This window comes from Pyrus communis, chromosome 15, assembly GCF_041283825.1.
Source record: "Pyrus communis isolate YQ-2024b chromosome 15, ASM4128382v1, whole genome shotgun sequence".
Taxonomy (NCBI): Eukaryota; Viridiplantae; Streptophyta; class Magnoliopsida; order Rosales; family Rosaceae; genus Pyrus; species Pyrus communis.
The window spans coordinates 5942839-5958904 of record NC_142579.1 but is presented as its reverse complement, the minus strand read 5'-3'; the positions used below and the strand labels follow the sequence as shown (position 1 = coordinate 5958904).

Sequence of the window (16066 nt, the reverse complement as noted above, 5' to 3'; positions counted from 1 at the left end):
ACCCCCATTCGTTTACCAATACGCCTAATCATCAATGCTTTTGAAGTAATTCAAGTTTCGCCAGCAGCTTGAGAGGAAGCTTCCCCACAGGTATTTAAAATGCATCTTTGTAGAAGATCCACTGTCTGTTCTCCATCTTAATTGGCACAATTAGATTCAGTGGTTGTTAATTTTACATATCACGATCAAAATCACTACTATAAACCATCTGCTAATTTTCCATATCTCAAGTGTGAAGGGCAAGCAATTTAAAGTTAATCTGGGGTTGGGGTTGGTTTTTTTTTCCTCTCTCACCAAGAAATTTAAAGTTAATCACTACTATAAACCATCTGCAATTTCTTCTTCATGTTACTAAGATTTTGGTTCATGCAGCTTTAATTAGGAATCTGAATAATCGTTTTAATTTTGGTTAATGCAGGATTAGGAATTTAGGATTCCTATAAGTTTATGGTGGGAGCATGGAGTGGTTTCAAGACGACATCGTTCATAGTCGAGGCTAATCTGTGAAAAATGCAAGATTTTGTCTGGGTTGTTTTGTTTTGTTATTCCAAAAGCATAACACTTCAGATGCTTTAATTATAAGCTAATCATTGTAACTTTAGTTCACTATTTTATTTGTTTGCTTAATAAGCGAGAAGACAAGGGAAAGTAAACAAGGAAAATTGGAAACTTATAAGCACTTGGATTTTTATTAATGGGTGACATTTAATCCTGCAGCAATGCGCGGACACCATTTACTAGTGTTTACTAAGCCTGAACTTCACTCTTTTCCATCTATTTACAATTGATTTCAGGTTTTAGGTTCATGTTGTCACAACAATTCCTCCACCACTCTTTAATCCTCATTTCTTCCATGTATTTCCCTTATGTATCCAACAAAAATTGAAAACTAAAAAAAGGTTAACAAATGGGCTCCTACTTGTTCAAATGCTGTCTAGTGCACTATAAATTTGATGACTTGCAATAAGAAACCAAGTAAGTTCCTCCTTTCTTTATGTCTCTCATTAAGTCCTAAAGAATCCAACTGCTACCATTTGTTTTAAGCAACAAAACACAGTTAGCTCAGTGGTTGTACCTCACCGGTCAGTTCAATTAACTCCCAAAGGCTCGCTCTCACACGATAGTTTTCTTTACTTTTCCAAATCCTAGCTCTTTTTTGCTATTTCGTTTCTAATTAATAAATTTCGTTGTTGATGTTGTACTTTTAAAGAAGCACTAATGTCTAACATGATCATGTACGTTCTTAAAGCATATATTTATACATATATATCCTTTGCAGTTTATAATTGGCAATAACCAAAATCTTACCATTTATACATTAATGTGTCTGTATGTGGTCTTTCTAGTGTATTCCGAACAAGATGAAGCCAAGACACAAACAACAATAAGAAGATAGAAAACAACGGATGTTTGCTACTTCGTAGTGTATTTTTAAAGCTTCATTCACATTTTGTGTTTTCTATGCAGTAGAGAAACCACATAACAGAAGAAAACTTCTCGTCTACTATACATCCAAGAGCCAAGTCTTAAAATGATGATGAATCCTTTCGAGAGTACCATGGCGATGAGCATGGGAGAAACCTGTACACCTTTCCCTGCTTCAGCTCCTCAATGGAAATATGATGTGTTTTTGAGTTTTAGAGGCGAAGACACTAGAAAGTGATTCACAGACCACTTACACACTGCATTGGAAAGTCATGGAATAATAACTTTTAGGGATGACCCTGAACATCAAAAAGGGAAATGTATTTCTCCAAAACTTCATACTGCAATTGAAGAATCAAGATTTGCACTCATTGTTCTCACGGAAAATTATGCGTCATCAACATGGTGCTTGGATGAACTTTTACATATTCTTGAATGCATGGAAGCAGGAAAAGTAGTGCTACCAATTTTTTATAATGTTGATCCCTCTGATGTACGAAAGCAAACAGGACGTTTTGCAGAAGCCTTCATTAAACATGGAAACAACCCTGGCGTTGACGAAAAGGAGGTGGAAAGTTGGAGAAAGGCTTTAACGAAAGTGGCAATTTTCTCTGGGTGGGATTCAAAGGACCGGTAAAGTTTTGATTTTTCTCGCAACCGTGTCCTCCTTATTTAATGACAGACACACACACCCATAATGTGACTTCTGTTTGCGGTATAGAAATAGAACCAATTATATCACAAATTGCAATGGACAAAGCTATAAATGCCATTAAAAGAATTCCATCTATAGTTTGATAACTCTCATACAATGCACATCATATATAGGTGCGTGATTATTGTGTTTTGGCTTGACTCAATGCAAAAAATAGTGCAAACTTTTTGGAACTTATATATCCAACTCTATTCTTTTCCACAGGTCTGAAGCAAAGCTTGTCAAAGATATTGTTCAAGTGGTATGGAAAATTATCATGTCTTGTGGGCGACTTTGTTGCAATCGATTCACGGTCGAAACCAATTATTCATCTATGTTTAGATGCAACGATGAATCATTGTTGCTTTATTGGGATATGGGGGATGGGTGGTATTGGTAAGACAACTATTGCAAGAGTTGTGTACGAGAGAATCTGTCATCAGTTTGAATTCCAAATATTTCTAGCTGATGTCAGAAGTGATGTCGAAAAATTTGGTGTACCTCACTTCCAAAAGCAACTTCTTTGTAAAATCGGGAAGGAACAGATTGACATATGGGGGGGGGGGGGGGGGGTTGGGTTCATGAAGGAGCAGCAATGATACACAGGTTTCTACGTGGCAAAAAGGTTCTTTTAGTTCTTGATGATGTGAACCATTTGTGTCAATTAGAATATTTGGCTGGAAATCAAAAGTGGTTTGGATTGGGGAGCAGAGTTCTCATTACAACTAGAGATGACCGGTTGTTATTTAACCACGGAGTGGAGAGACGGTTTGAGGTTTAAGGACTCAATAACGATGACTCTCTTCAACTTTTTAGCAGGAATGCCTTTAAGAAAGATTGCCCTGAACCAAGTTTTGTTGATTTGTCAAATCGCGTGGTCAATTATGCCAAGGGCCTTCCACTAGCTCTTAAAGTCTTGGGATCTTTTTTGCACGGAAGAGGTTTAAGTGCATGGAACAGTACATTGGAGAAACTAAGAGAAATTTGTAATTCAGAAGTTTTTAAGACACTTGAAATAAGTTACCATTGTCTAGATGAAGTTGAGAAGAAAATTTCTAGACATTGCATGTTTCTTTAATGGAGAGCGCAAAAATCGAGTTAGAGATATACTTGAAGCTAGCGGTTTTAAGCACATATTGGAATAGCTGTCCTTGTTGAGAAAACTCTGTTAAGTGTTAAACCAAATGGTGGAGAAATTGTTCGCCGAAAATCTCTTGATAGTAAGCTATTGATGCATGACTTACTACAAGAAATGGGTCGAGAAATTGTTCGCCGAGAATCTCCTAGTGATCCAGGCAAGCTTAGCAGGTTGTGGCGCCGAGATGACATCAATCATGTCCTGAGTGAAAATACAATAAGAGGCTTTAATACAATAAGAAATTTGATTACTAGTTGCTTTTATGTCATATAGACAACATGGTGTTGTACTAGTTACCGCTTTGCTTATGTTATGACCTAGAATATATTCATCCAAAACAACAATTTTTATCTCGATATTTTTGCGGCCTTGATAGCATGAGCATTCACTATAATGCATGACCCAACTTTATGTTTTTTGAATTTTAGATTTTACATAAATTGTATATGCACTATATTCATAATGTTGAATTATGTGAATTTGATATTACCATGAATTGCATCAAATATATGTTCATTCATTGAAATTATATATGCTTTGAATTAATTGAAAAAAAAAATCGGAAAACACTAGGGTTCTTCGAACCCATGACCTTGAGCCTTAACTCAGGCCGTTCGCCAAAGCCTGCAACCTGTGTGGCCGAGCCATGTTGAGGCGCGATAACATATGCCGGAGCTATGGGCTTTTGGTTTGAAACCCAGAATACACCTGACGCCATGCATAATGTCTTTTTCTCTGGCAAATGGGCCTGCAACCCAATCTTGATCTTGGGTCCTCGTCCCGACGACCTGCAAATCGTTTCCCCCTGCAACGTGTTTTTCGGCCGAGATTCATTTTGAATCTCATTGGTTTTTCTTCAAAATTCCGATTAATTTTTCTAGGGTTTCCAACACAAACGTTGAGAGTCTCCACTTTTTGTTTACCTTTATGGGTCGCCATCGAACCACGGTTTTTCGTCGTGATTTTTACACCAAGACAAGATCACCCGAAGCAATGACACCGGTCATATTCTCCGACAAAGTTCACCCAGCACACGCTAGGGTGTCTGGTTCGAAACCTAAGCCTAGTTGGGCTTGGCCCGTTCTCGGTGAGCACCACCCCGTTTGGCTTTGGAGCTCTCCTCGGCCTAAAACACCAGCCTTCCTAGGCCACGGTGTTCCCATGTCTCGCACCACAAAGGATCACAATGGCTATTACAATTCCCATATACTGCGATGCACATGATTGCGTCCCTCCCCAGATACATGTGTCAGTGAAGCACCAAATCAGAGCCCATATGGGCCTTTATTTTTGGGCTTACACCTACAGCCCGGTTTCTGTGATGCTAGGCCTGCCAGCTTGCCAGGCTCGTGCCTACCCCAGCCTAGTTTTGGGCATAGACCTCACGACACCAGTTTACTCAGCCCATCCGTGGGCTTTGGTCCAAGTTTTTGGGCCTCGAGTTTAATTGCCTAATTATTTTAGGCCCAATGCGTTCTATATTTTTTCACCCACACTTTAAATTTGGCCCCAAGTCCAAATAGTTAATTCAATTATAATTATAAACCTAAAGTTCTATTTGCATATTTTCTTGTTACATATTTTTGTATATATATTTGTGTTTGTTTGCATGAACATATGAACTTAAAGTTCATAATTATTTTGAAACTTGAAGTTTCCAAAAACATGCCTTACTTGAAAGCTTGAAGTTTTCCTTAAAAACATCACCAATGAAAACCTGAAGTTTTTCCATGCAAATTTAAACCAATACATGTCTATTAGAACCTGAATTTTCTACTTCTATGTGAATGGATTGATTTTTTTTTTCTCCATTACACTAACCACATCTTTTCCATCTATTTTGTGATAGGAACATGTTGAATTTGAACAAACTCGACTTCACCGCTTTGGAGGTCTCTGGAAGAAACTACCTTAAGTGGGTCCCAGATGTGAAACTCCACCTCATTGCAAAGGACTTGCGTCCCTCCATTGAAGATGAGACAGACAACCCGGTTGGTGAAGCTGAGAAAGCCATTGCTATGATCTTCATTTGAAGACATATTCATGATGCCTTGCAAACTGAGTACCTTGTTGAGGAGGATCCACAAGCACTGTGGGTCACTTTGGTTGATCGTTTTGATCACCAAAAGGACATCTACTTGCCTGAAGGAAGACATGATTGGCAACATTTATGCTTCTAAGACTTTAAGTCTATGAATGAATATAATTATGAAGTTTGTCGAATCCGATCACTTCTCAAGTTTTGTAATGAAACTTTGATTGAAGAGGATCTCCTGGAGAAGACCTATTTGACCTTCTATGCTACTAATATTGTCCTGCAACAACAATATATAGCTCAGAGCTTAGAAGGCCCCAAACTTCAAGAATAAGGGCAAATCACCTAAAACCATGGATGCATATATGTGTTATCACTATGGTTCAAAGGACCATTGGTCCCGTGTTTGCTGAGCTCCCTAGAAGGTTGTAACTGAATATCATTATCATCGTAAGAAGTTTGAATCATTGTGCAAGTGGACGAACCAGAGAGTACAAAGATGGAGGTTTCTGACTTTTAGGAGGGTACCACCCCTATGGAAGATTAGAATCTCAGAAATAAACTATCCTTTTAGTTAAATAAGACATTGGGGCTGAAGTCCACATTAGTGGCCGAACCCCCCCTCCCCTTTTTTTATTTTTTTTATTTTATTTTTTATGTTTTTGGTTAAATTTTGAACAATTTTCCTTTATGTTTGGATTATTTGTTGGTGATTTGTTTTTGGATATTAAGTTTTTCATTAATTAGCATCCTTGAATACTTAAAAATTATTTTGAATTGATATTTGTTTTAAGAACTTTTATGCATGTGACCGATTCAAATTAATTTTTCATTCTAGGTATGACTAGTGGGGAAGTTAGTTGTCTGGCAGATAGTGCAACCATGCACACCGTTTTGCGTGAACGCATCTATTTCACTAACTTTAAACCTAAGAATGCCCTTTGACAACCATCTCAAGCCTATCCAACCTGATTGAAGGATACGGTACGACACGTATAATGTTGTCCAATGGTATAATTTTGACCATTGATGAGGCATTCTATTCTCCACACACTACTACAAAAGGACCTAATAATGTCAGTTGTTGCGTCGGTTTAATATTATATAGTGTCGAAAAAGAGATTTGCGACACTCACTGAAGATGACGTCGTATTTACTGTCGCTTATAAGCGCCATAAAATTTCTCTGTCGCTTTTAAACCGACGTAAAAATTTAGTGTCGCTTATAACCGACATATATTTTAATATTTTTAAGTACTGGCGTCGCTTTAAATAAAACAGTGTCGCTTTTAAGCGACATAAACTATGGGTGTCGCTTCTAGGCGACACTAATTATTGTTTTTAATATTTTAAATCCTGCGTCGGTTTTGAGCGACATATATTTTGAAAACCAGTGTCGCTTGTAAGCGACACATTGATGGTCTTTATACCCTCTCCCCCGTGTTTTCTTTTTCTTCTCTTGCACTCTTGTTCGTTCTTCCAATTTTTACAAAGTCTCCGTGTTCTCTCTCTTTCAGCTTTCTCCTTTGGTTTTCAAACTTCATTTGTTCCTCTTCACAACAGTAAGTTTTTCTTGCTTATAATAATTTTATTTTCTCCTCTTATGTTTAATTTTTAGTTACAATTTATTTTTGTAGGAAATTTATTTGAGTTGGTTGAGTACATAAAGAATTGTTGACGTCGAAATTCTTCAACAAATCAGGTATGTATCACTAACTTCTTTAATTTTTAAATTGTATAATACACAAGTTTATTTATTTAAAAATTATAATTTAAGCACTTAGATAAAATTCTACTATTTTTGTTAAATTAATAAAAATTTAGTCGAATTAATTAATTTTGTCACTCTAATTGTTATTTTAATTTTTTGTTATTTTGATAATTTTTTGTTGTTATTTACTAGAATGGATTAGATGAACATAATTTGAATTGTTATGAGAAAATGGAATGAATAATATTTATAAGCATTTATGTTAAATTAACAATATTAAATATAACATAAACTTATAATATTGAGAGAATATATTATGTTAATTTTTTTTTTTTGCACTCTAATTGTTATTTTAATTTGTTGTTATTTTGATAATTTTTTGTTGTTATTTACTAGAATGGATTAGATGAACATAATTTGAATTGTTATGAGAAAATGGAATGAATAATATTTATAAGCATTTATGTTAAATTAACAATATTAAATATAACATAAACTTATAATATTGAGTAATATAAGAATATATTATGTTAATTGTTTTTTTTGCACTCTAATTGTTATTTTAATTTGTTGTTATTTTGATAATTTTTTGTTGTTATTTACTAGAATGGATTAGATGAACATAATTTGAATTGTTATGAGAAAATGGAATGAATAATATTTATAAGCATTTATGTTAAATTAACAATATTAAATATAACATAAACTTATAATATTGAGTAATATAAGAATATATTATGTTAATTTTTTTTTTTTTTTGCACTCTAATAAGAATATAACCTATACTTATAATATTTAGGAATATAAGAATATAACCCTTCATAAGAATATAACCTAAACTTATAATATAAGAATATCCTTTCATATAAGAATATAACCTTTCATATAAGAATATAACCTAAACTTATAATATTTAGGAATATAAGAATATATTAATTATTTTTTTTTGCACTCTAATTGTTATTTGAATTTGTTGTTATTTTGATAAGTTTGATAACTTTTGGTTGTTATTTATTAGAATGGATTAGATGAGCATAATTTTGATAACTTTTTGTTGTTATTTTAATTTGTTTTTACTATAATAGGTGTTGAAAATTAAAAGATTGCAATCGTGATAGAATTCGAGGGGTGAAAGATAGAAATTGAAAATTTTGATAGTTATGCCTACATGATAGGGATTGAAAGATTGTAGGCATCTTAGTGTCAACGTAATATTTTACCTTCGTAAAGTGGTAAAATATGGACAAGAGTTGGTTGACAATACCCCGCAATTTTGAAGCGTATACAACTGGAATTAATTTGTTTTTGGATCAAGCAGTTGCAAATGGTGTTGGTCCTGATAAGTTTAGATGTCCTTGCAAAAGATGTTGTAATCGATATACTTTTGTTAGGAACACCATTGTTGAACATCTCATATTGTATGATATGGATAAAGATTATAAAAACGCTTGTTGGCGACATCATGGCGAGCAAAACATTGGAGAGCAAAATGTGGGAATTGGAGAAGAAGAAACAGGAGATGAAGTGATTGGCATGCATGATTTTCTTAATGATGTATTTGTCCAACCATTAACAGAAGAAGGTGTTGGGCCATCTACTGAACCCCCTATTGGGGAAGGGCGTCCAGAAGAGGTGCAGACTTTTTTTAAGCTGCTTGAAGAGGCAGATCAAGATTTGTGGCCAGGTTGTAAGGAGTTTAAGAAATTGGAAGCAGTTGTAAGATTGTATCAGATCAAGTGTTTAGCGGGAATGCCTGACGAGATCTTCACCACTTTATTGGAGTTAATTAAAAGAATGTTGCCTGAAGGGGATTGTTTGCCTGAATCCTGTTATAAGGCCAAAAAACTTATAAATGACTTGGGGCTGTCGTATGTGAAAATTGATGCATGTCCCAATGATTGCATGATCTATTGGAAAGATACTTCAGATTTGACCGTGTGCTCAGTTTGTGGTAAATCAAGATATAAAATTACCAATGCAGAGGATAGCTCGAGGAAAAAGGTCGCAGCTAAGGTTATGTGGTATTTTCCTTTAAGACCACGATTGCAACGATTTTTTATGTCGAAGCATATGGTTGAACATATGAGATGGCATGCAACTGAATGTCCTAAGGATGAGTTTATGAGACATCCTTCAGATTCTCCCGCATGGAAGCATTTGGATAATTTATATCCGGATTTTGCGTCAGAAATTCGAAATGTCCGATTAGGGTTGGCCAGTGATGGATTTAATCCTTTTGGGAAAATGAGGAATGATCATAGCACATGGCCTGTGGTGCTTTCTGTTTATAATTTGCCACCTTGGATGTGCATGAAGCAACCAAATTTGTTATTGTCTTTGTTAATACCAGGACCGCGCAGTCCTGGTAAAGAGATTGATGTATACATGCGTCCATTGATTGACGAGCTGAATGAGTTGTGGGAGGTGGGCATTCCCACCTATGATGCGTGTTCTAACCAAAGTTTTACGATGAAGGCTGCCGTGTTATGGACTATAAGTGATTTTCCGGCTTATGGAATGTTGTCAGGATGGAGTACACATGGCTATAAAGCTTGTCCACATTGCATGCATGATAAAGAATCTATTTACTTGCCAGCGAGTCGCAAGATTTGTTATATGGGGCATCGACGTTTTCTTGAAGATAATCATAGGTTTCGAAGGCAAACCATCACTTTTAATGGTCGTCGAGAGCATCGTAGTGCACCAAGGCAGTGGACTGGTTTACAATGTCTCGAAGAACTTTCTACATTGAGATTTACTTTTGGAAAACCAAACAAAGATGCTTCAGTTGGCCAACGCAGAAGAAGAGCTTCGAGCAATACAAGTAGTAACAGTCAGTGGAAGAAGAAATCGATTTTTTATGAACTACCTTATTGGAGGCATCTGTTGATTAGACACAATCTTGATGTTATGCATATCGAGAAGAATATATGTGACAGTGTGGTGGGAACATTGCTAGATATAGAAAAGTCTAAAGATGGATTGGCGGCACGTGCAGATCTTGAATTCTTGAACATAAGACATAGTCAACACCCACGTAGAGAAGGAAATAGAACATTTCGACCTCCAACATTGTTCACATTGAAAAGAGAAGAAAAAACTGCGTTTTGTAAAGTATTGTCTACTATTCGGGTCCCAGATGGATATTCATCAAATCTGTCGCGATGTGTGCACGTGAATGAACGAAAAATACATGGGTTGAAAAGTCATGATTGCCATGTTTTAATGCAGCAGTTACTCCCGCTTGCAATACGCCCGGTTTTGCCTAAAGCTGTTACTATGGTTTTATTAGAGTTGAGTGCAATTTTCAGACAGTTATGTAGTAAGAAGGAGTCTGAGGAAGGATTTAAGCAACTGAATTCAAGAATTGCCTTGACATTATGTCAACTTGAGAAAATATTCCCTCCTGCATTTTTTGATATAATGGTGCACCTCCCAGTTCACTTGGCAGATGAAGCAGCTCTTGCAGGGCCTGTTCAATATAGATGGATGTATCCAATTGAACGGTAATGAATAAATTTTTATAATTTTTTTACAATTGTAGTCTTAACTTTAATTAATAATTATAATAATTTGTATTTCGTTTTATAATTGTAGGTATTTGCAAACATTGAAGCGCTATGTTCGTAATAAGGGTCGTCCTGAAGGTTCTATTGCTGAAGCATATTTGGTGGATGAGTGCTTGTCATTTTGTTCCATGTATCTTACAGACGTTGAGTCTCGTCGTACCCGTAGAGGCCGAAATGAAGATGGTATTGGACGTGGAGTATCTGGTGGGTTATCAATTTTTGACTCGAAAGGATGTTATATGGGTTCAGGAGAAAATGTGGAGCTCGATCTAAATGTTCTTGATCAGTGCCATAGATACATTCTAAATAATTGTGATGAAGTTAGCCCATTTAGAAGGTAAGAACGTTTAATCATATGTCTTAATGTTTTATTGGTTTTCTTAACTTTGAAAAAATAATTATCTAAATTGGACATAATTGTGTAGGCAACATGAAGAATTCTTGAAAACTAAACATCGTCGAGAAAGGTTAACTATGCGACAAATTAAGGAGCTAAGCAAGAAAGAATTTCCAGAATGGTTCAAGCAACATGTGAGTTGATATAACAATCATATTATTTATTTATTGTTTTGCATTTTAATTATAACATGTTTATAGTTATTCTGTCAATTTTTATCTTCATACTTATTACAGATGAATTCAAGATATGATGCTAATGACACATTGATATCTCAAGACTTGCATTGGCTAGCTAATTATCCTAGTAGGGTTGTGAGTAGATACAAAAGTCACATTGTTCATGGATTTAGATTTCGTATAAAATCTGTGGATGATAAGCATAAGAATCAAAATTGTGGTGTCTTTGTACCTGCAAATGTTCCTGGAGCAATTGGGCAAGTAAATTGCTATGGCAGAGTTGTAGATATGTTCGAGGTCAAATATTGCGGTCCTACTGAAGCAGGAGATAGGGGTCGAGCTGTGATGTTATTTAAGTGCGAATGGGTTAATAGTGAAAGTCCACGAGGAATGAAGACTGATCAATATGGATTTACTATGGTGAATTTCAATCAATTGGGATTTAAAGAGGATCCTTTCATACTAGCATCACAAGCATTACAGGCATTTTACGTGGAGGACACGATTGAAAAAGATTGGCACGTAGTTGTTCGAACTCAGCCAAGAGATTTATTTGACGTATTAGAGGATAGTGATGCTATTGATGATTATGCCACGCCGAACTTGGATGATCGAATTCTTGATAATGAAAATTTCTATACAAGGGTTGGCGTGGAAGAGACTCCCTTTCTTGAATCATTAGCGTTGCCTACCGGGTTCGTTAATCATGCCAATACCGACGAAGAGCTAACAGATGATGACAGGGAATAAATATATTAATTATTTTTTGTATTAATTAGACTTTGTTTTATTTTGTATGCTATGATATCGTATCATAACATATAATCCTTTTGGCTTTGTTTTATTCTGTTTTTTTTTTTTTTTTTATTATTCTGTTTTATTATGTTCATCTAATTAGACTTTGTTTTATTCTGTTTTTTTTTTTTTTTTTTTTTTTCCTTGGTTTCTGTCGCTTTTAACCGACGCAATATGATGTGTCAGACATGGCGTCGGTTTTAACCGACGCAACCCTAGCCTATTTCGACGCAATACGACATGTGTGTCAGACTTGGCGTCGGTTTTAACCGACGCAACCCTAGCCTATTTCGACGCAATACGACATGTGTGTCAGACTTGGCGTCGGTTTTAACCGACGCAACCCTAGCCTATTTCGACGCAATATGAGACTATTTCGACGCAAGGTACTTGTTGTCAATCATATGTATTACCCCTAATCTTATTTTGACGCAAGGTACATTAGGAGAAAAACGGCTGTCTCATGTGTCTGGGAGTGGAAGATTTAGGTGTCGATATGAGTTTTGGAAGAATGGATGATTCGTGCCATAAAAGGTAGGGACCTAAATATATATAAAATTCACTTTACAACATAACACGATGCCTTAAAAGAGAAGGAAAGTACGTCGTGTAAATTGTTAAATATGACACACAATGTTTACGCCGTAAATATTTTTATTTAATAACTTGCACAAAAGTGATGCCGTGAATGCTAGATTATGTGCAAGTATTATGACATGAACTTTACGAATGTTGTGAATAATATCATTTAAGGCATGCTAGTATTGTACGCCATAAATTTCAAGTCGTAAAACACCCAAACTGTTAATTAATTGACTTGATTAAAAACTGATACAACAAGTATTTTATGATCAGTGGAGTTCTATAAGGTAAACATGTGCTTTAGGTAGACATCTTATCTTACATATATCTTATAAAATAATTAACAATAACATAATTAGTACAAATGAATAGGCTGCGTTTCCTGAATGTTACATTGCACTTGATCAATATACGCACGCCTTTATAACATGCATGTAATAATATGTCTCGAGATACGCATTCTACGAAACTAATTTCAACGATCCAACCGTCAAACATGTTTGTATATAATTCGAGATCGTATACGAAAAAAATCGCAAAAAACAAACATTCTGGGACGAAGTAACGGGACAAAAAATTTCGACAGTTATCAACGAAAAATGACGATTTAACGGTTATTTTAAGTCCGATTTTGATGATTTTTTGCAGCTACACTCCTTGAACCTATATGAATACAATGAATGAATTCGATCTTCAAATTAAAATATTTATACTAGTGGATACCACAAAATCTTACGTTATACTTAATGAAAGTGTGAATAAACTCTTAAGTCTTAGTGAATCTATCGTTTTGATGGGATACGCATTCTACGAAACTAATTTCAACGATCCAACCGTCAAACATGTTTGTATATAATTCGAGATCGTATACGAAAAAAATCGCAAAAAACAAACATTATGGGATGAAGTAACGGGCCATGCATGATCGACGGTTATCAACTAAAAATGACGATTTAACGGTTATTTTAAGTCCGATTTTGATGATTTTTTGCAGCTACACTCCTTGAACCTATATGAATACAATGAATGAATTCGATCTTCAAATTAAAATATTTATACTAGTGGATACCACAAAATCTTACGTTATACTTAATGAAAGTGTGAATAAACTCTTAAGTCTTAGTGAATCTATCGTTTTGATGGGATACGCATTCTACGAAACTAATTTCAACGATCCAACCGTCAAACATGTTTGTATATAATTCGAGATCGTATACGAAAAAAATCGCAAAAAACAAACATTATGGGATGAAGTAACGGGCCATGCATGATCGACGGTTATCAACTAAAAATGACGATTTAACGGTTATTTTAAGTCCGATTTTGATGATTTTTTGCAGCTACACTCCTTGAACCTATATGAATACAATGAATGAATTCGATCTTCAAATTAAAATATTTATACTAGTGGATACCACAAAATCTTACGTTATACTTAATGAAAGTGTGAATAAACTCTTAAGTCTTAGTGAATCTATCGTTTTGATGGGATACGCATTCTACGAAACTAATTTCAACGATCCAACCGTCAAACATGTTTGTATATAATTCGAGATCGTATACGAAAAAAATCGCAAAAAACAAACATTATGGGATGAAGTAACGGGCCATGCATGATCGACGGTTATCAACTAAAAATGACGATTTAACGGTTATTTTAAGTCCGATTTTGATGATTTTTTGCAGCTACACTCCTTGAACCTATATGAATACAATGAATGAATTCGATCTTCAAATTAAAATATTTATACTAGTGGATACCACAAAATCTTACGTTATACTTAATGAAAGTGTGAATAAACTCTTAAGTCTTAGTGAATCTATCGTTTTGATGGGATACGCATTCTACGAAACTAATTTCAACGATCCAACCGTCAAACATGTTTGTATATAATTCGAGATCGTATACGAAAAAAATCGCAAAAAACAAACATTATGGGATGAAGTAACGGGCCATGCATGATCGACGGTTATCAACTAAAAATGACGATTTAACGGTTATTTTAAGTCCGATTTTGATGATTTTTTGCAGCTACACTCCTTGAACCTATATGAATACAATGAATGAATTCGATCTTCAAATTAAAATATTTATACTAGTGGATACCACAAAATCTTACGTTATACTTAATGAAAGTGTGAATAAACTCTTAAGTCTTAGTGAATCTATCGTTTTGATGGGATACGCATTCTACGAAACTAATTTCAACGATCCAACCGTCAAACATGTTTGTATATAATTCGAGATCGTATACGAAAAAAATCGCAAAAAACAAACATTATGGGATGAAGTAACGGGCCATGCATGATCGACGGTTATCAACTAAAAATGACGATTTAACGGTTATTTTAAGTCCGATTTTGATGATTTTTTGCAGCTACACTCCTTGAACCTATATGAATACAATGAATGAATTCGATCTTCAAATTAAAATATTTATACTAGTGGATACCACAAAATCTTACGTTATACTTAATGAAAGTGTGAATAAACTCTTAAGTCTTAGTGAATCTATCGTTTTGATGGGATACGCATTCTACGAAACTAATTTCAACGATCCAACCGTCAAACATGTTTGTATATAATTCGAGATCGTATACGAAAAAAATCGCAAAAAACAAACATTATGGGATGAAGTAACGGGCCATGTATGATCGACGGTTATCAACTAAAAATGACGATTTAACGGTTATTTTAAGTCCGATTTTGATGATTTTTTGCAGCTACACTCCTTGAACCTATATGAATACAATGAATGAATTCAATCTTCAAATTAAAATATTTATACTAGTGGATACCACAAAATCTTACGTTATACTTAATGAAAGTGTGATGATCAATGAAAATTGATGATTTTGTAAAAAGAATAAAATGCAAGCTTTGAATTACATTGGCAAGGTTTAAACTTTTGAGAAATGCTCATCTAATCCATTATAGTAAATAACAACCAAATGTTATCAAATTATCAAAATAACAACAAATTAAATGTTATCAAAGTCATCTAATCCATTATAGTAAATAACAACCAAATGTTATCAAAGTTAAACTTTTGAGAAATGCTCATCTAATCCATAATATATACTTATATTACTAAATATTATAAGTTTATGTTATATTTAATATTGTTAATTTAACATAAATGCTTATAAATATTATTCATTCCATTTTCTCAAAACAACTCAAATTATGTTCATCTAATCCATTCTAGTAAATAACAACAAAAAATTATCAAAATAAAAACAAATTAAAATAACAATTACAGTGCAAAAAAAATTGATTCAACTTAATAAATTTATTTATTAAAATATTATATGAGATAACTGATTACTTTTTAATTTTGGATTAAAATTTTTTAATTTTTTTGTTTCTATTTTTATCCTTCTTCTCTTTTTTTTGTAACTTAAAACTTTTTTTTTTATGTTGGGAGGGAATTTTCCTGGTTTTTTTTGCACGGGGGAATGGGTTGGAAGACTTTGTCAGTCATTATCATATCAAATTATGCTTATAGTGGCTTTAACCGATGCAAAATTATACAATTTCG

General features: G+C 34.4%; 1 protein-coding gene and 1 pseudogene across 1 annotated transcript; both read left to right on the top strand.

The window, feature by feature from the left end:
• The first annotated feature begins 2672 nt into the window (after positions 1–2672).
• Positions 2673–3613, top strand: LOC148690431 (disease resistance protein Roq1-like; annotated as a pseudogene).
• A 4628-nt stretch (positions 3614–8241) lies between these two features.
• Positions 8242–11991, top strand: LOC137710092 (uncharacterized). Its single transcript, XM_068449047.2, has 4 exons — positions 8242–10508; positions 10600–10908; positions 10997–11102; positions 11205–11991. The coding sequence occupies exons 1-4, from the start codon at positions 8242–8244 to the stop codon at positions 11895–11897; spliced, it is 3375 nt and encodes a 1124-aa protein (XP_068305148.2). The 3' UTR covers positions 11898–11991.
• The last annotated feature ends 4075 nt before the right edge of the window (positions 11992–16066 follow it).